The following is a 19,472-nucleotide window of genomic DNA, read 5'->3' on the forward strand; positions in this document are numbered from 1 at the left end:
GAGGGAGGAACAGGAAGACTGCCTCTCCTGGGACTGGAGGCCCCACATCCACCCCAGTAAATATTGCTGTGGGTTTTTAGCTGCCTTTCCGTTCCTTACACTTCCTAGTCCAGAACAACTTGGCCACAATAAGGAAAGTTTGCCTATGGTACAACTATTTTCCACTCACCCATTTCGACTCTCTGGCACCCTATCTGCATAACTTAGTGATTCTAAAATATAGACACGCTTTTAATCTCGCAAAATTGAATGTATTTCCCTTGGCTGGACTTTAGGGACAATTCCCACAGATTCCACATGGAAAATGCTTATGTCCCCGTGGAGACGGCAGTACCAAACCGCTGGCACATGTCCTTCTGGCTTGCACTTTTTATAAAGAGGAATGAGGTTATCACCTCTCTCTTATTGTCCATTCCGGTTTGCCCAACCCCTGTCACAGCGTCCTTTCTCTTGGCAGATCCAGATGAGCAGGTGACAGGAAAGGTTGCAAGGTTTTTAGCCGGGGCAATTAGAATAAGATCCACTATTTGACTATTACCGTAAGTCAAAACCCTAAAATGTATTTTAGATAATGTACTTTTTAAATCTATATTCTTTGTAAATCATATTGTTTTATTGCTATGGCCGATGACTGACGCAAATAAAGATTCTTTCATTTAATCCTTACACCTCTGTGCATATGTGGGCCAGGGCAGCCCAGGGCAGAGGGGTCTGTGCAGAGGACAGGGAGAGCAGCTGGGCTGCTCTTCTTCCACAGAAGGTTTCAAACTCTTCTCACTAGCCCTGTTGGCCAACTCTCCCTTTTATGAACCTGCCATTCAGGGGGGTCTGGACTGCCACTCTTTTTGCCCCTCTACTTCTTGGAAACAACTGGTTCTCTGTGGGCAGGGAAACTTGACTTCTCATAAAACAGTAAAGGTAAAGGGACCCCTAACCATTAGGTCCAGTTGCGGACGACTCTGGGGTTGCGGTGCTCATCTCGCTTTATTGGCCGAGGGAGCCGGCATACAGCTTCTGGGTCATGTGGCCAGCATGACTAAGCCGCTTCTGGCGAACCAGAGCAACACAGATAAACACCGTTTACCTTCCCACCTATTTATCTACTTGAACTTTGACGTGCTTTCGAACTGCTAGGTTGGCAGGAGCAGGGACCGAGCAACGGGAGCTCACCCCGTCGCGGGGATTCGAACCACTGACCTTCTAATTGGCAAGTCCTAGGCTCTGTGGTTTAACCCACAGCGCCACCTGCGTCCCTCACAAGACAGTAGTGGGTCGTAATTCAAGTAAATTAGGCTAGTGGAAAGATTAGCACTCGTGCAAGGCACTCGCCCTCCTTCCTCCTGATGCACCATGTGCCAGCCAACCTCCGTTCAGTTCTTAAAGACTCTGTTCTGGTTTTGATCTTTTGTGGTGGCTTCTGCTTTTAAAATCAAGCAGTGTATAAATGTTATGAACTGAAGTAAAAGACAATGTTGATGATGCCTGCTTGACCCCAGTACACATTTCTGAGCTGGGGAACTCTGTTGCTAAATGGAGGGAAGTGCACATTTTGAAGGCCTTGGGTGCATCTGCATTCAAATGCCTGGCTGTACCCCTTGGCCCTGTCCTCTAAACCTAGCTGGGTGGCTGTGCTCCCACCCCACCCCACCCCCACCCAGAAAATGGGATAGGTTAGGGAAAACCCTGCTTTTTGGGCCAAGGCCCTGACTCCCCACCCAAATTCTTCCATGCAAACTCAGCTAGATTGGTAAAGAAAAAGCGACTGATAAGCATTGAATTGGGGCACTGGATGGCACTGTGGAGTCCCGTTTTTCTCCACCTGTTTTCCCTGTTTGAATTTACAACTCCTTTAACTGAAGTGCTTCTTTGATGTGTCTAGATCCTCGGTCAACCCCTCTTCTCATCCCTATGTCCTGACTCAACCATATGTCAGGAGTGCTCTGATGGTGTTTCCTGCTTTGCAGGGGGTTGGACTCGATGGCCCTTGTGGTCTCTTCCAACTCTATGATTCTATGATCTTCTCTCAACCATCCCTTTCTCCCATCTCAAATCCAGCCCCTTCTAAAAATTCCCACAGAAACAGCTCCTTTTATGTTCCCTCCAAAAGTGCTGGCTCCACCCCTCTCTGGGTAGCCAATCAAAAAGAGGCTCTGGCCCTCTGGTGGAATTCTCAGGCACTGCATCCCCAGACTCTGCTGTCCATCAAACCCCCGTCTTATATTGGTGCATCTGGTTCTTCCTAAGTGCAGTGGCGTAGCGTGGGGGGTGCAGGGGGGGCCAGCCGCACCGGGCGCAACATCTGGGGGTTAGGGTTAGGAGGCGCAAATCCACGGGTTAGGGGGCGCAAATCCACGGGTTAGGGGGCGCAAATTACTTGCCTTGCCCCGGGTGCTGACAACCCACGCTACGCCACTGCCTAAGTGCAAAACTTCACTTTTCTGCCTATTGAAATTCGTTTTCTGAGCTTGGGCCCAGTTCTCCAATCTGTTAATGCAGGGGTCAGCAACATTTTTCAGCTGTGGGCTGGTCCACTATCCCTCAGACCATGTGGTGGGCCGGACTAGATTTTGAAAAAAATAATGAACGAATTCCTGCGCCCCACATATAACCCAGGGATGCATTTAAAATAAAAGCACACACTCTACTCATGTAAAAACACCAGGCAGGCTCCACAAATAACCCAGAGATGCATTTTAAATAAAAGGACACATTCTACTCATGTAAAAACACGCTGATTCCTGGACCATCCGCGGGCCGGATTGAGAAGGCTGTTGGGCCGGATCCGGCCCCCGGGCCTTAGGTTGCCTACCCCTGTGTTAATGGCATCTTGAATCCCAATTCTGGCTTTTGTGACATTAGCTGCCCCTCCCAGTTTGTCATTGATTGATTGATTGATTGATTGATTGAATTTGTATACCGCTCTATACCCACAAGTCTCAGGGCGGTTACAACATACAAGCACAATATAAAAACACAATATACAGACTTCCGGTTTGCCACGAAGGTGAAGAAGGAGCCAGTGACTTTCTTCAGGGAGTGCCGTTGCCATGTTTAGAGACTGGGGGGGTTCCACAGATGCTTTGTGTCCCCAAACCTCCTTGGGGGAAGCTGGGGAGACTGGAGAGGACCTGCTGAAATGAACTCCATTCTTGCCCCCAAAGTGGCAGCTCTGCGCCGGAAGGTCGAGCCACGGCACTGGGTCATATTGCCTCAATGGCAAAAAGTCTTGCAACCCTCGCTGGAGTGGGAAGCTTTCCCAAAAAGGAGAAAAGCCAAAGAAAAGGTAGAATGGAAGAAAAGATTGAAGAATCAATTTGGCTAAGTTCCGGAGAGAAAAAGGGAAGTCCTCTCGAGAATTGGGAAAAGAAGCATGTGCAAAAAATCTGGCAGAAAAAGCCAAGGTAAAGCATAACATCTTGCGAAGACATGGAGGAGAGAAAACACGAGAAGGAAGAACAAAATCGTTACAATTGTTACAATTTAAAAATTAGAGATAAATACCCACCCAGAACTATATATCCAGTCGAGAGGATGCAAAATTGCCAGAGGGAGAGAAAGCAAGCAGTTACAGAGTCTTCTGTGAATCTTTAATTATACAGATAGGGGGGAAAAACACAAAAAGACTGTATGTTAATAGAGGATGAGCTGCCTCACTTAATGGAATTGAAACCTTGCTCCTTCAAAGTATTAGAGTTCAAAGACTGTGATAAGGAGGGAAAAAGAACAATATCGTGGTTCTCAAATGGATAACATAGGTTACTACAGGAGAAAGAAAAGAAAATAATATTCCTGAAGACAACAGACATCATAGAATCATAGAGTTGGAAGAGACCACAAGGGCCACCAAGTCCAACCCCCTGCCAAGCAGGAAACACCATCAGAGCACTCCTGACATATGGTTGTCAAGCCTGCTTTAAGACCTCCAAAGATGAGCACCTTTTGGGTTCGGTCAGTCAGCCAGTTACAAATCCACTGAGTGGTAGCATAGTCAAGACCGCATTTTACCAGCTTCTTTACAAGAATATCATGGGGCACCTTGTCAAATGCCTTGCTGAAATCAAGGTAGGCTACATCCACTGCGTTCCCTTCATCTACCAGGCTTGTAATTCTGTCAAAAAACAAGATCAGGTTAGTCTGACATGACTTATTTTTCAGAAGTCCATGCTGACTATTGGTAATCACAGCATTCCTTTCTAGGTGCTCACAGACTGTTTGCTTAATGATCTGCTCCAGAATCTTCCCTGGTATTGATGTCAGACTGACTGGGCGGTAATTATTTGGGTCCTCTCTTTTCCCCTTTTTGAAAATAGGGACAACATTTGCCCTCCTCCAGTCTGCCGGGACTTCGCCTGTTCTCCAGGAATTCTCAAAGATGACTGCCAGTGGTTCTGAGATCACATCTGCCAGTTCTTTTAATACTCTTGGATGCAGTTCATCTGGCCCTGGAGACTTGAATACATCTAAACTAGCCAAGTATTCTTGTACTATCTCCTTAGTTATTCTGGGCTGTGTTTCCTCTGCTGAATCATTTGCTCCAAATTCTTCAGGTCAGGCATTGTTTTCTTTATCGGAGAAGACTGAGGCAAAGAAGGCATTGAGGAGTTCAGCCGTTTCTGTGTCCCCTGTTTGCATTTCACCATCTTCTCCTCTGAGTGACCCCACTGTTTCTTTGTTCTTCCTTTTGCTACGAACATACCCATAAAAGCCTTTTTTGTTGCTTTTAACCTCTCTAGCAAGCCTGAGTTCATTCTGTGCTTTAGCTTTTCTGACTTTGTGTCTACACGTGCTGGCTATTTGTTTGAATTCCTCTTTGGTGGTTTCCCCCCTTTTCCATTTTTTGTACACATCCTTTTTTAATCTTAACTCAGTTAAAAGTTCTTTAGATAGCCACCCTGGCTTCTTTAGGCACCTTCCATGTTTCCCTAACCCTAACACCAAAAATATGGACAAATTGACAACAGAAATCAAAACACTATCCAGTAAAATTAATGGTTTGGAAAAACCAGTCCAAGCTTTGGAGGAGACAGTTAAGAGAAAGAAAGAAGAGAATTGAGAGATAAAAAGGGATCAAGATAGAATGAAAACAGAGCTAGCCACAGTAAGAGAAACTCAGAAGGATACAGTAAATAATATTGCACTTCTGGAATTAAAACAAAATGACACAATGCTACATCTGAGAGGCATTCCAGAGCATCGGAATGAACAAATCAAGAGTTAAAAGGAACCAGGAAAAGAGATTTCTGATTTTTTGTCACTTATTTAAAATGTTTGAAAGGAAAGATTCTTCTTTGCTGTATTGTTTTCGTTTATGCTTTGTTGATTTGGGATATTGTCAGAAAAGGAAATAAATAGAATATATACCCAAAATAAATAATAATAAAAAAATAGAAGATGGAGCAAGCTTGTTTATTCCTGCTCCAAAGGGCAGGACACGAACCAATGGCTTCAAGTGAACAGAACTGCGATTCACAGTACACATCAGGAAGAAGTTTTTGACAGCAAGCTGTTAGTGGAATGAAATCCCTTGGAAGATGCTGGAATCTCCATCCTTTGAGGTTTTATGAAGTTGGATGGTCACCTGTCATGGATGCTTTAGTTGCGATTCCTGCTTTGCATGGGGTGGACTAGATGATACCAGGGATCACTTCCAACTCCTCAATTCTATGATTCTGTGACTCTGTGATTCACGATTCTGTGAGTATTTGTATGAAAAGTGAGCTTCGCCTTCTGACAGAAGCTTTTTCCACATTCCATGCATTGATATGGTTTCTCTCCTGTATGAATTCGTTGATGGTTATTGAGATGGGAGCTCGTACTGAAGCTCTTTCCACATTCCATGCATTGATAGGGCTTCTCCCCTGTATGAATTCTTTTATGAGAAGTGAGATGGGCACTCTGACTGAAGTTCTTTCCACATTCCACACACTGATATGGTTTCTCCCCTCTGTGAATTCTTTGATGGGTATTGAGATGGGAGCTCTTACTGAAGCTCTTTCCACATTCCATGCATTGATAGGGTTTCTCCCCTGTATGAATTCTTTGATGGAAACTGAGATCGGTACTCCGACGGAAGCTCTTTCCACATTCCACGCACTGATAGGGTTTCTCCCCTGTATGAATTCGCTGATGGGTATTGAGATAGGAGATTGTATTGAAGCTCTTTCCGCACTCCATGCACTGATAGGGTTTCTCCCCCGTATGAATTCTTTGATGGGAACTGAGAGAAGAGCTCATACTGAAGCTCTTTCCACATTCCATGCACTGATATGGTTTCTCTCCTGAATGAATTCTGTGATGGGAAGTGAGATGGGAGCTCCTACTGAAGCTTTTCCCACATTCCATGCACTGATAGGGTTTCTCCCCTGTGTGAATTCTTTGATGGGAAGTCAGGTGGTAGCTATCCGTGAAGCTCTTTCCACATTCCATGCACTGATAGGGTTTCTTTCCAATGAGAATTCTTTGCTGGGAAGTGGAACGGGAGCTCTGACTGCAGCTCCCTCCACACACCACATTTTTACGTGACTTCTCCACTCTGCAGATTTTGTCATGGTCATCCTTGATTTCAAATTCTTCAGAATCTGAAATGGAGACAAATAGGGATTAGAGCCTCAGGAAGAAATGGAGCCCCCAATTATGGAATAATGCTAATTAAATTTGTGGTAGAGGAAGAACTGAATCCTGCCACCTGTCCAAATTCTTTTATCAGTTGTAATGTTCTTCATTAGGCTTTATTTCATGTTCTCTGTTGTTATTATTAGGTCATCCGTGAAGGCTTTTAATTTGTAATATTTTCCCTGTACTATACCTTTTATCCTCTCATCTCTTATTTTTCGGTTCAAGATTTCCAATACTAAGATAAATAGCAGTGGGGACAGAAGGCACCCTTCCCTGGTCCCCTTCATTATGTTACAGCTATCTGTGATGTTGCTGTTTATAATAAGTTTTGCTCTCTGCTTCAAATAGATTGCCTCTATTCCTCTGCAGAAAGTATCTCCAAATCCAATTAAGTTAATTTGTGTTTTCATAAAGCTCCACAAGATATTATCAAATGCCTTTTCTGCATCTACTAACATGAGAACTGCTGGTTTGTCATTTCTGGTTTCTAGGTGTTCCAATATATTGATAATATTTCTTATATTGCTGTTTATTTGTCATCCAGGGAGAAAGCCCACATGGTCTTCATGGATTATTTTTCTCAGGGTCTTTTTTAATCTTTCCACTAAGATGGATGCGAAAAGTTTGTAATCATTATTGATTAATGAAATTGGTATGTAGTTTGAAATAAGCGTTAGATCTGTCCCATTTGGGAATTAGTGTTATAAATGCTTCCTTCCATGTCTCTGGTGTTTTCCCTTTGGCTAGTATATCATTCATTACATGTTTTGAAGGTTGTGATAGGACTTCTTCCAGCTACTTATAATAGCAGGCTGACAATCCATCTGGACTGGGCGACTTCCCTGATTTCGCATTTGTATTGTTGGATTTCTATGGCTGTAATTGGTGTTTGATTTTTTCCCCACTCAAAATTACTGGCAGGTTATTATGTTTTAAAAATTCTTCACCCCCCCCCCCCCGGTTTTCCATTTCTTTTTGGTATAATTCTCTATAATAACCTACAAATATTTTACATATTTCATTCAATTCATCTATTATTTTGTTTCCCAGTTTCAGTTTGTTTATAATCCTATCACTGTCTTTTCTTGAGTTGCCAAGCCAGTAGTTTTCCTGGTCTGTTGGCAAACTCGAAATTTCTATGTTTTAATATTTTAATATTCCATTCCACTTCTTGATTTATTAGCATAGCAAATTTGGTTTGTAGCAGTTTGATATTTTGTTTGATTGTTTCATTGTCTGGGTTTCTTAATACCTCTTTTTCCTTTTAGCTTATCTCCACCAATATTTCTGTTTCTTTTCTTTTATTCCTTTTTGGATCACATTTTGTTATTTCATGTTTTTATATGTGTTGAAAGCCACCCAGAGTGGCTGGGGAAACCCAGCCAGATGGGCAGGGTATAAATAATAATAATAATAATAATAATAATAATAATAATAATAATAATTACTATTATCACTGCTACTAATACCTGAGATTCTCCAATGTCAGTCGTCGCTTTGGTCAATCAGAGAACGACAGCAGCAAAAACAAAAACAGAAAAACTGACAGAAGCTACTTATCTTTCCTAACAACTCTGAAGCTGACATTTTATGGCCTGGGCAGTTCAGACCAGCCCAATTGTGGTATAAAAAGGCAGAACTGGAGGAAGACTCACAGAAAAATAAGTAATTTACTGTTCAAGGTTTATTGTGGGGGTGTTAGGTTCCCAGGTGTTGTAGGGGGCGCTGTTGAGCTCTGTGAAAATATATGAGGTTCGTCACACAGAGGTATTTTTAAAATTTGCAGTCAGATATTAAGATCCCACAGGGAGCCTTACCGAGAGAGTCCAAGATCCCACGATTCTCCTCCATGACGTCCTTATGCAGAGCTCTCTGGTCAGGATCCAGCAACGCCCACTCCTCGTCCATGAAACGAACAGCGACATCTTCAAAGCACACTGGACCCTAAAAGAAAAAGGGAAATGTCCTCCCCTGAGACAGCAGAAATATGACCTGCTACACAATGCTTTGTTATTTCCTTCCTGTTAATTGCTGTGTTGCTATGTTGCACACTTTTATTACGGATGCCTATTTTAATGTTTTAATGGAATTCTTTTATTCTGCATTTTAATTATGGGTATTCATCTTTGTGCAAATAGGTAGTATTCCACCGTGTGTTTCTCATACTGTAACACCAAAAAAATGGACATATTGACAACAGAAATCAAAACACTATCCAGTAAAACTAATGGTTTGGAAAAACCAGTCCAAGCTTTGGAGGAGACAGAAAGAGAAAAAAAGAAAGAAGAGAACTGAGAGATTAAAAGGGATCAAGAAAGAATGAAAACAGAGATAGTGACAGTACGAGTCCCACAGTTCACAGCTGGAGTTAACTCTTTATCAGCACGAACACGATATTCACAGACTTGGCTGAGTTTCAGGCCTAATGAGAAGAGCAGCTCATTCCCTGAGGATCTGTCAGTTTGCACTCTCAATCAATTAGTGGAAGTTTCTTTAGTGGGAAGATATATGAAAAGTGAGATTATATAGTGCAAAGTTTGAAGAGAGTGAAGGCCCCTGGCTCCCCACAGCTTTCCAAGTCCCCTCCTCTCTGGGGTTTCTGGCAAGCGATCCAACAGTGCGCCAGTGTGCAGCCTGCCTTTGCTCCTCCATGTTAAACCTCTCTTCGCTCTGAGAGACAAGCAGGGAGGGGGGCTTCTGGCAGAAGGAGAGGGAGCCCCCGGTGGCTCCTCCTTCTCCTGACTCACCTCTGCCTCTTGACCTCCCTCCCCCCACTCGCCTCCCCCCTCTTCTGCCTCTGATTCTGGAGTGCATTCTGCCTCAGAGTCTCCCAGCTCACTAAGCCCTGTTACCCCTTCAGCTTCTGACACCTCCTCTTCCCAGGCTTCTCCATCTTCTCCCTCTGACCGCTCATCCTTCCTCCACCTCCACTCCTTGGGCTCTGAGCCGTCTTCCCTTCCTGCTTCCCTGGCTGCTTCCTCCCACCATTCCTCTGTGCCCAACCAGTCCATGACATTGTTCCATCCCTCAGCCTCTGTCCCCACAAGGCAGCTTCCCCTGACCTGATCTGGTTCCACAGCCACTGCTTCCCTTCTGCCCCCATGAAAAGGCGGATCAGGAGGTCTTGCCGGCATCCTTCTGTCTCCTGCAAGAGAAAAAAGGTAAGCAGGACGCCAGGAATGCCTGCTTCTCTCACAGGTGAAACGGGGCATCTCTAACTACAGATGGGCCTTTCAGAAAGCCTTACCTGCTGAGCGCAGTTGGACATTTGTGCCCATTTCATATGTTAGTTGTATAAAAATACACCTCCCCTCCTCTGGACACTTGACCCCAACAGTCCACCCCCCCAAAAAAAGAACTCACAGATTAGTTGGAAAACCAACAGAACGAGACCAAACGGAGAAAAGCCACCTTCCTCCTTACCCATTGGCCTCTCTCTGGTGTCCAACGGAGGCCTCTCTGCCTCACAGGAATCCAGGTCCATTTCTGCAAAATGATCCATTTCCTGAAAGAGAAACAAGGATTCAAAACAGAGAATGAATGGCGAGAAATGTTAGAAAGAGAATAACAAACACAGAAGCTTTAAGATTTCATTCCATGGATGCCTTCCAAGAAAAAGAATGGGCCAACAGTAGAGCATTACAGGATGTTCTCCGTCCTGTTTGGAACCCCTTGGGAGTATCCAGAGGAAAGTCTCCCTCACCTGCTTTCTCTCTGCCTGCTTCCTCTCCTCTGCCTGACTCAGGAGGAAACCTTCGGCCAGGGCCACCGCCTGGGAACTGGTCTCTGCTCCACAGTCCCTCACCCAGCTCTCCATCTCTGGTGGAAGGACAGCCAGGAACTGCTCCAAGATCACCAGGTCCAGCATCTCAGCTTTCGTGTGCCTTTCTGGCTTCAGCCATTGGTGGCAAAAGTGGTAGAGTTGGCTGCAAAGCTCTCGGGGTCCTTTGGCCTCCTGGCAGCAGAACTGCCTCAACTGCTGGCTCTGCACCTCTGAGCGGAGGGTGTCCTCCTCACGCAGGAACATCTGCCCAGAGTTTTCCCAGAATCCCCCACTGCTCCCACTCTGGATGGCATGGCCTCTTCCTGCTCCAGGGCCAGCTGAGTCTCGCTCATCCATCTGTGCTCTCAGGAAGTCTCTAAGAGATCAGAAGGAACCCTTTGGTCTTCTGCCAAGTTCTGTCTGTCTGAATGAGAAGCTCTAGCAAATCCTATAAAGCAAAAACATTGTTTAGTTACAGAATTTTTAGGTCAGAAGAAGAGAAATGTTCCCTGAGCAAGCATGGATGAGTCTTCCTAGGAATCAGGGTGGGACTGTACCAAACCATGAGATATCTACTGAAGAAGAAGATGGAGGAGGAGGAGGAGGAGAGAAGAGGAAGAAGAAGAAGAAGGAGAAGAGGAGGAGGAGGAGGAAGCAGCCTCTAGCCCTCCTAGAAGGAAGATTGCGATGCAAAATGTGAAGGCAACTGAAGGGATTTCTCTGAGGTGAATCAGTCTAGTTGCTCCTGCCTTTGAGTAAATGCAAGAAGTCAGAACTGACTGACAAGGGAATAATTTGTATCTTGTGGAAAATGGATGCCTGGCTCTAGTGGGGGTCCTCACCTGGGGGTCCTCAGGAGTTGCTCCCCCCACCCCCACTCCCCTGCTTCTGTCTCCTTTTTGTGCACTTGGTCTCTCTGCTGCTCTCCAGACAGACTCCTGGGGTGGGGTCCCTTTTTCTTTGCTCTGAGGGCCAGGTATGTATCTGGACAGGGGCCAAGTGGATGAGGCCAAAGACATCTCCCTTGAAGCTTCGGGTGAAGGGCAGGAAATTTATTATTCTCTTAGATGGCTTAACACACGCACAGCCATTGATGCCCAGGTCCCTGGAGGCTCAGTGAGTAGCAGCGCCCATTTCCGGCTGCTTTGCCAGCAACAATCCCTTTGGGACAGAGAGGATGTGGTCCTGGGATGCCCTGCTCTGGGTGCGAGGGGACTGCTGCAGTGGCCTCCGTGGGGAGCTGCCCTGGGAGACGCTGGGAAACCGGTCCCCAATGCAGCAGGCAGACTTTCCTTCCTCCCCGTGGTTTTTTTTTTTTGGGGGGGGGGCTAGTCCACCTCCTCGTCCAGCTTTGGAAAACCATTTGCAGATGTTTCCTCTGTTGTGCAATGAGGCTGAGCGACGTCACACAGAGTTAAAGTCCCAGGGACTCCTTTGTTTGAAGAAGGGAGATTTCGTGGGAGAGTCATTGTTTTTCTGAAGGAGGGGCGGATGGCCAAATGAGTTTGGGATCCTCTCATCTGCAGGAAGGAGAGCGTGGCAGACCTGGCCCCTCCCTGGCAGGACCCTCTCCTCCCTGATCAGGCCCCCCAGGCCCCCTCCCCTGCTGCAGCCCTGGGACCCCCACCAGATCCCAGAGAGAGAGGAGACTCACCAGATCCCAGAGAGAGGGGAGACTCACCAGATCCCAGGAGAGACACCAAAAAAGGAAAGGACTGGGGAGGGAGGGGCCTTGGCTCTGGAGGACTTGCCCCCCCTTGCTTCCTGTCCTCTCTAGGAAGGCAGCTCGGTTCACTTTAACCCTTGCCAAGCGGAGTCCACCCAGCTCAGCCCTCTCTCGCTTTGCAGAATCTCAGCTTTTTATTATTTTTAATGGATGGGGGGGCAGTTGCCCCCCTGGCTACGCCTATGCCGAGATATGCTTTTGGGAGTGCTGACTCTCGGTTGGACTCTGAGCGTCTCCCTCCCTTGGGCAGAAAGGGAAAAGGGCTTTGCAGGAAGCAAGGATAGCCAAGATAGCCATGTTCAAATATAGAAAAGGATGTCACCTAGAGGAGGGAGAAAGGTTGTTTTCTGCTGCTCCAGAGAAGCGGACACGGAGCAATGGATTCAAACTACAAGAAAGAAGATTTCACCTAAACATTAGGAAGAACTTCCTGACAGTAAGAGCTGTTCGACAGTGGAATTTGCTGCCAAGGAGTGTGGTGGAGTCTCCTACTTTGGAGGTCTTTAAGCAGAGGCTTGACAACCATATGTCAGGAGTGCTCTGATGGTGTTTCCTGCTTGGTAGGGGGTTGGACTCGATGGCCCTTGTGGTCTCTTCCAACTCTATGATTCTATGATTCATCGTAGAATTTGGGAATGGAGAGATAGGAGGGGATCCCTGGGTCATCTAGTCCAACCCCGTAATACAGGAATCTCATCTAAAGGATCCATGGCAGATGGCCGTCCGATCTCTGCTGAGAAACCTCCAAGGAAGGAGAGTCCACCACCTCCCAAGGGAGACCTTTCCCTGCCCAACTGCTCTTAGGTGTCCCTCAAGGCAGCGGGTCCTGAGTTCTAGCCCTGCTGAAATAATGGCGTTGGCTGCCAAGGAGGAACCAAGCGAACTTCAAAATAAATAAATCCTATTCTCATCATGAATAATATCTTTTAATGCATTCCTTTTATGCTTATACACAAACGTATGCCATTTCCCCTCTCAGAAATGCTTAATTGCTCATTCAAGGGACTAACAACGGATGGTGGTGGTTGTTAATATTTATTAACCTGACATACTGCCCTTCATCAAGAGATCTCAGGGACGTTTAAAACACAGAACATATAAAAAGCAGGCAAATGATGCTGTTCCTTTTCCCCTGCCCTGTCCAGCCCACTCTTTCCCTCCATTAAATTCACTGTAAATCCATCAAACTTCATCAAATGCTCAAGTGCCAATCAACATCTATTGTGCACTACATAAATCTTGTTTTCCAAAGGAGATTCTGTATGTTTATTTTAATTATTTATTAAATTTGTGTATCATCCTTCATCCAAAGATCTCCAACGGTTTGACCTCACCTCCAAAGGTGCCCTCCTCCTCCGTAGTCTCCCGAGAGAGACGGATTCCAAGAGCAGCAGCAATGGGCATACAAGTGTATTTCCTCTAGAAGGGGTTGAGGCTTCCTCTACCGTAGTTCCTGGGGAGAAGGTCCCAGGCAAATGCAGATTACTTTATTCAACCAGATCAAGAGAAGTCATCGTCCCGCTCTATTTTGCCTTAGCCGGACCCCGTCTGGAATCCTGTGTCAAGTTCTGGGCACTACAACTCAATAAGGATGTTGAGAAGCTGGGAGGTGTGCAGAGGAGGGCAACCAAGATGATCAAGGGTTTGGAAACCAAGCCTGATGAGGAACAGTTGAAGCAGCTGGGTATGTTTAGCCTGGGGGAAAGGAGACTGAGAGGAGAGCCATCTGCACATATCCCAAGGTTCTTCCCCCTGCTCTGGAGGGTGTTGCAGGAATTTATGTATAGGTTGGGGGGGGGGTTGCCCCTCCAGCAGATCTCATGCACATGCAGCCCACTACCAAAATCAGCACAATAGCTTTTGTGACTTTTGTGACTTGTCCCCACAAAACACTTCATCACAGTTTCTTCCTATCTGTTCAAAGGTTCAAAGGGCCTCTGCTGCACAATACCAAATATAAGAATTCACTGATAAATGTACTGGCTCACTGGGAAAACTTCAGAAATTCATATAGACATGTGAGTTCAGCTACTCAAGTAGCAGGGAGTTCCAAAGTGCACTTACTGCCACACCAAAACACCCATGTTTTAAGTTGGAGGTTTCAGGTTGCAAATTCCGTTGTCCAGTATTAGTGCTTCTTAAACCAATATTACTTTCATTCAAGGAGGAAACTGAGTTTTATTTAAACTATTGCAAGACAGACATACAGAAAACAGATGAGCACACGAAAGCTCATACCAAGAACAAACTTAGTTGGTCTCTAGGTGCTACTGGATAATTTTTTAGTATTTTGTTTTGACTCTTCTTCTTCTTTGGCAATCACTTGTAGCCGAGTGAGATTGTCTTCCATAAACACAGTTTTAACAATGACTCCATAAGTGACTGTGGAGGCCAATTCTGGATCCACACGTCCTTCCACAGTGGGGACATTGGTTTCCAGGCAGGAGCTGATCATGGTGTGGGTTTGTCAAGTGTACCTTCCTCCTAGCACATTTCTCCCTTGGGTCCTGAGTTCAAGTGTCTTCAAAGTCCATGAAAACTTTGGCAAAGGCTGTTCTCCAACTGGAGAGCTCGCAGGCCAGTGTTTCTCAGTTATCAGTGTTTATACTACATTTTTTTTAGATTTGCCTTGAGACAAATCCTGCAAAAACAAATTAGAGATGAGCTTGCAGTATCTCCAAATCTGGGAGAATTGTGTACACCTATAACCAAATGAAAAACAACAAAGCCAGTGGACCTGATGGGATACCTGCCAAAATCTTCAAAGTGGGTGGAATTGTTTCAACTACGGCAGACCAACACAACTACCTACCTGTAACTGCAAATTTTGTGTCAACCATTCACGAATGTTCAGTAAACAGGTTTTCTGAAAGCTACCATGGTGTCTTTAGTTTAAGCATAAGCAATATTTTGTTTTAGTACATCACAACAGATGGAAAATGTAAGACTGTCAGAGGAGAGTTCTGAGTTCTGAGGAAGAGCAAACACACATATTTCAGTGAACAAGAGTTGTAACACAGAGCATGAACCGAGAAAGGGTAAAGGAATAAATCAGGAAGGAGTTAGAAAAATTCCATAAGTGTAATTTTAGAGCACATTTTTTCCTCAGCAATCATTTACCTCAGATTGATTTCACTTACCTATTCAAGAAGCAATAGTAAATATTCGCCAGTCCCACTCACCCCAGCAGAACTACCAGATGTCTATTTAATTGAAATTAACTTAGTTTAATGGATGGATTCTCATGGCAATTTCTCCACGAGAAAGAGAGCCTCTCCAAGCTTCTTCTCCATCTGGACCCCACCGATATTCTGCCAGAAATTTAGAAATGGACTTGCAGGGCGGGGGTTGTGTCAGGAGCAGGGCAGCAATAACTCACATGTGCTCCGTCAGTGAAGTTAACTACTTATTCAAAGGAACAAGACAGCTCAAGAGAACAGGCCTAGTGAGCACAGCAACTCACCCCTGTAGCTCTTGCCCCATGAGGCAGTTGTGGGGACTGAAGGACCCCACCTTCCCACAGTTCCCTAACTCTCCTCCTCCCCCTTCCTAAGCAATCTGAGGTTCCCCCGCATTGCCCATCTTTGCTTCTCCTGCTTCGTCCCTCTCCTGGTGCTGGGGGAGCTTGTTGCAGCAGGAGGGGAAGGCAACCTGCCTTCCTTGCCAGCCTGGCTGACCTCTGCCTCTTGGCTCCCCCTCCTCTCCAGCCTCTGCTTCTGGACTGCTCTCTGCCGCAGCCTCTCTCTGCTCACTAAACCCTGTTGCCTCTTCTGCTTCTGACACCTTCTCTTCCCAGTCTTCTCCCTCTGACCATTCATCATCCCACCACCACTCCCCTGGCTCTGAGCCTTCTTCCCTTGGGGGCTCCCCAGCTGGTGCCCCCCACCCCTCCTCTGAATCCAGCCAATCCATGTCAAACTGGGTCAAGGCCACCAAAAATTGTAAGTTTGGGTTTCATCCTGGTTCAAAGGGGGGGGGGCGCTAGCAGAAGATTCTCGCTGAATTACCCCCACTGCCACCCCAGGCCCAGCAAGTCTCACTGCATAGATACAGAGACCAAGGTGTCTCCTCCTTTGGAGGTCTTTAAGCAGAGGCTTGACAACCATATGTCAGGAGTGCTCTGATGGTGTTTCCTGCTTGGCAGGGGGTTGGACTCGATGGCCCTTGTGGTCTCTTCCAACTCTAGGATTCTATTCTATGTTCAGACAGCTGTGGCGTTATCTGTGAGGGGGAGTGTGCTCCACACCCCAAGGTCACACGTGCAGACAGCTGAGGCTGCCCGTGGGCGGAGAGTGTGCTCCGCACCCAGTGATCATTCCTACAATTCATAACGTGCGCATGTTTAATTCCAGCAGACAATCTTAAACCTCTTGGGAGTGTGGGGGGGGGGGTCATACACCCACCTAGCAACATGGTTGGTGGGGGGGCTCCTCTCTTTCCACTTAGGCACCAATGGATTTGGCAGGATCTTAAAAGAACTATGTCTCTTTTCCTGCTGCTACATAAAATCTTGAGCCTAAGAGAGAAAAGGGGTGCAATGCCAGCACCTCTTACAAACAATAAAAGACGTGACCCTCAAAATGTGACAGGAATTTCTGGCACTGCTTTTTTGAATGAGAATCAAAAGTTGCTGCACAAAAACACCCATTTCAAGAACAAGAACTGCAGGGTCCTCCTGTGCAGGTCCTCGGTCCAGATGCCGTAGATGCCACGGTTGCACACCGGGGGCAAAGTGACCTAGAGCCTCTCTCTCGGCTCTCGCCTTGGTTCTTTTCACTTCCAGTCAAGGCAAAAGGGAATCCTTGGAGCAGATCCCACCGCAAACCACCCATTAATAAGGAGAGGACTCTCCCTGCTAACGACCTCAATTAAATATGGCGGGTCCCCATAGAGGATGCCCAGTCAACAAAACTCTATCACGGAGCCCAGACTATGTGGCTTGTGGCAGTGGCGAAGCTGCTTGCTCCGTCACCGGGGGTGGAGAACAGGTGGGGGCATGGCTGGCACACACCAGGAGTGTGGCAAGCCACCTGCGGGGGTGTGGCGCACATCCTTGGGGCATGGTGAGCTGCCTGTGGGGTGTGGCGTGCATCCCAGGGGTGTGGCATGCCGTCCACAGGGGCGGGGCACCTGGTGCGGTGGAGGGGTGCGTGTCGGGGGGGCAGCTGCGATGGTACCCCCCCCGATGGTGTCGGGGTGGTCCACTCCCTCCGCCCCCCTTCCTCCACCAGTGGCTTGTGGGGGTCTTGCATGAGGGAAAACATAGTGATGTAGAATGTCAGACAGGAGTTCATCCAACGAGAAAAGTTTTAGTAACAAAAAGAAGAGGTCTGTGAGACAAAGTTGGGTCAGGAGATGCATTCTTTCAGGTAAAAGTCAACTTATTACTGAAACACGGTATTACAGGCACAGCTTCTCTTAAACTTCAGTTGCTAAAAACCAGGTGTTACACTTCAGGCTTCCAGAATAGGTGGTAAACGGCTCAACTCTGTTTCTGTCACTTCACTCTCGTTCCTTAGTTATCACAGTGAAACACTTTTGACACAGCACAGCTTCCTTCACGGCTTAATACCGTACTTTGGTTTGTGAATGAGGGGCCACTTTTCCTCATTCCCCCCCCTCTACCCCCCAATTATTTTTATTCATTTTCCAAATTATTACAAATCAAACCAAATTAAATTAATACAAATTCTTAAAATCAGGTTTCCTGCTGAAACAGCACAGCTTCCTTCACGGCTTAATATTTTGGAGACCAAAGAGGAAGAACATGTTCCCACATCTTCTCCCTCCAGCTTCACTCCCATCTGAATACTCTCTCCAGACCCTCAACATGGTCTCCCCATCTCAGCTGTGAGGCTCCTTCCTCTGGCTGGATAGATATTCTCCCCCAAGAGGATGTCCCTCTCAGATCAGGGCTTTGCACCAGATGAGTCTTGGGCTCCCTTCCAACTCTGCAATTCTCTCTTTCTGTGACGGAGGGACTCCTCCTGCTCCTCCTTTTGGCATGGTGGTGCTGAGGAGGATCTCTCCTGCTTCTGCAGCTTCCTTCTGAGGTGACTCCTTCCCTCAGGCCAGTGACCTCGATCCCCTGAGTGATCCCTGATCCCTCACACAACTCTCTCACGCGAGGGAGTTCCAGTGGAGAGCAGCTGGCAGAGTCTGGGAGGAGGGCATCCTTGGAGATGCCAGTGCAGAGGGCACATGGGCACTTAAAGTCACCTCAGCGTCAACATCATCGGGCAGCCTGACCAAGGTTGAGACACTGCGCAGGAGCCTCAGAACTGGCTGGGATGTGGAGGTGGCCTATGGGCAGCAGGTAAGCCTGGGAGGGAGGCTGGAAGGGCCGGGGCAGGCTCACGTCTCAGAGAAAGAGGCCAATGAAGAACAGAATCACAGAATGGGAGAATTGGAGGGGATCCCCCCAGAGTCATCTAGCCCAGCCCCTGCCATGCAGCGATCGCAGCTAAACGCTCCCTGGCAGGTGGCCACCCACCTTCCCTTTAAAGGCCTCCAAGGAAGGAAAGCCCACCCACTTCTGAGAGAGTCTGTTCCACCACCCAACAGCTCCTGTCTTCAGAAAGTGATGCGTAATGTTCAGCCAGAATCTCCTTTCTGGTAGATAGAAGCCATCAGTTTGAGTCCTCCCCTCTGGAGAAGCAGAAGACAAGCTTGCTCCGTCTTCCAGGGCTCTTCAGATACTTGAAGACGGCTCTCGGGTCACCTCATCTTCTCTTCTCTGGGCATCCCCAACTCCCTCCCCCCTTCGTCACAAGGATTCGTTTCCAGGCCCCTGACCACCCTTCCCACAAACCTCCCAGTAGTTGTTCAATATCTTCCTTAAACTGGACACAGGACTCCAGGTGGAGTAAAATACCTAAACACTTCTGAGCCCTCAGCCATGAATGAAATCGAGCTCAGGGCAGGGTGGAAGCACAATAAGATACCCCACTTGAAACCATCAAGATCTCAACATGGGCATAGCCAGGATTTAGGTTAGAGGGAGAGGACACCCCCCGCCATCATCCTCTGTCAGATTCAGAATGAAATGCCTCAACAACAAGGATCTAGGAGTCTTGGTTGACCACAAACTTGACATGAGCCAACAGTGTGACGCGGCAGCTAAAAAAGCCAATGCAATTCTGGGCTGCATCAATAGGAGTATAGCATCTAGATCATATAGATTACTAGATCTAGATAGCATCTAGATCTAGTAATAGTGCCACTGTATTCTGCTCTGGTCAGACCTCACCTGGAGTACTGTGTCCAGTTCTGGGCACCACAATTCAAGAAGGACACTGACAAACTGGAACGTGTCCAGAGGAGGGCAACCAAAATGGTCAAAGGCCTGGAAACGATGCCTTATGAGGA

At 46.8% G+C, this 19,472-nt stretch overlaps 2 protein-coding genes across 9 annotated transcripts in view; one reads left to right on the plus strand and one right to left on the minus strand.

Moving 5' to 3' along the window:
• Positions 1-19,472, minus strand: part of LOC310705084 (uncharacterized protein) — a 242,403-nt gene that overhangs the window by 124,673 nt on the left and 98,258 nt on the right. The window contains exons 1-6 of one of the 8 annotated variants that reach the window (XM_083499462.1): positions 12,033-12,179; positions 10,319-10,826; positions 10,039-10,120; positions 9,678-9,760; positions 8,433-8,559; positions 2,419-6,578 (exon numbers count right to left, since the gene is read on the minus strand). The exons of 1 other annotated variant lie outside the window; for it this stretch is intronic. In XM_083499462.1, coding sequence (XP_083355588.1) covers positions 5,662-6,578; positions 8,433-8,559; positions 9,678-9,760; positions 10,039-10,120; positions 10,319-10,735 — 1,626 coding nt within the window. In that variant the 5' untranslated portion in view covers positions 10,736-10,826; positions 12,033-12,179 and the 3' untranslated portion in view covers positions 2,419-5,661. Of the gene's footprint in view, positions 1-2,418; positions 6,579-8,432; positions 8,560-9,677; positions 9,761-10,038; positions 10,121-10,318; positions 11,347-12,032; positions 12,185-19,472 lie in introns of those variants that run through there. 6 more of the 8 variants (XM_083499461.1, XM_083499470.1, XM_083499469.1 and 3 more) reach the window with 6 other exon arrangements.
• The window catches only part of LOC310705024 (uncharacterized protein), a 275,548-nt gene that overhangs the window by 117,385 nt on the left and 138,691 nt on the right, over positions 1-19,472 (plus strand). The window lies entirely within an intron of this gene.

The sequence above is a fragment of the Podarcis liolepis genome, assembly GCF_965112155.1.
Source record: "Podarcis liolepis genome assembly, chromosome: 4".
Lineage (NCBI taxonomy): Eukaryota > Metazoa > Chordata > Lepidosauria > Squamata > Lacertidae > Podarcis > Podarcis liolepis.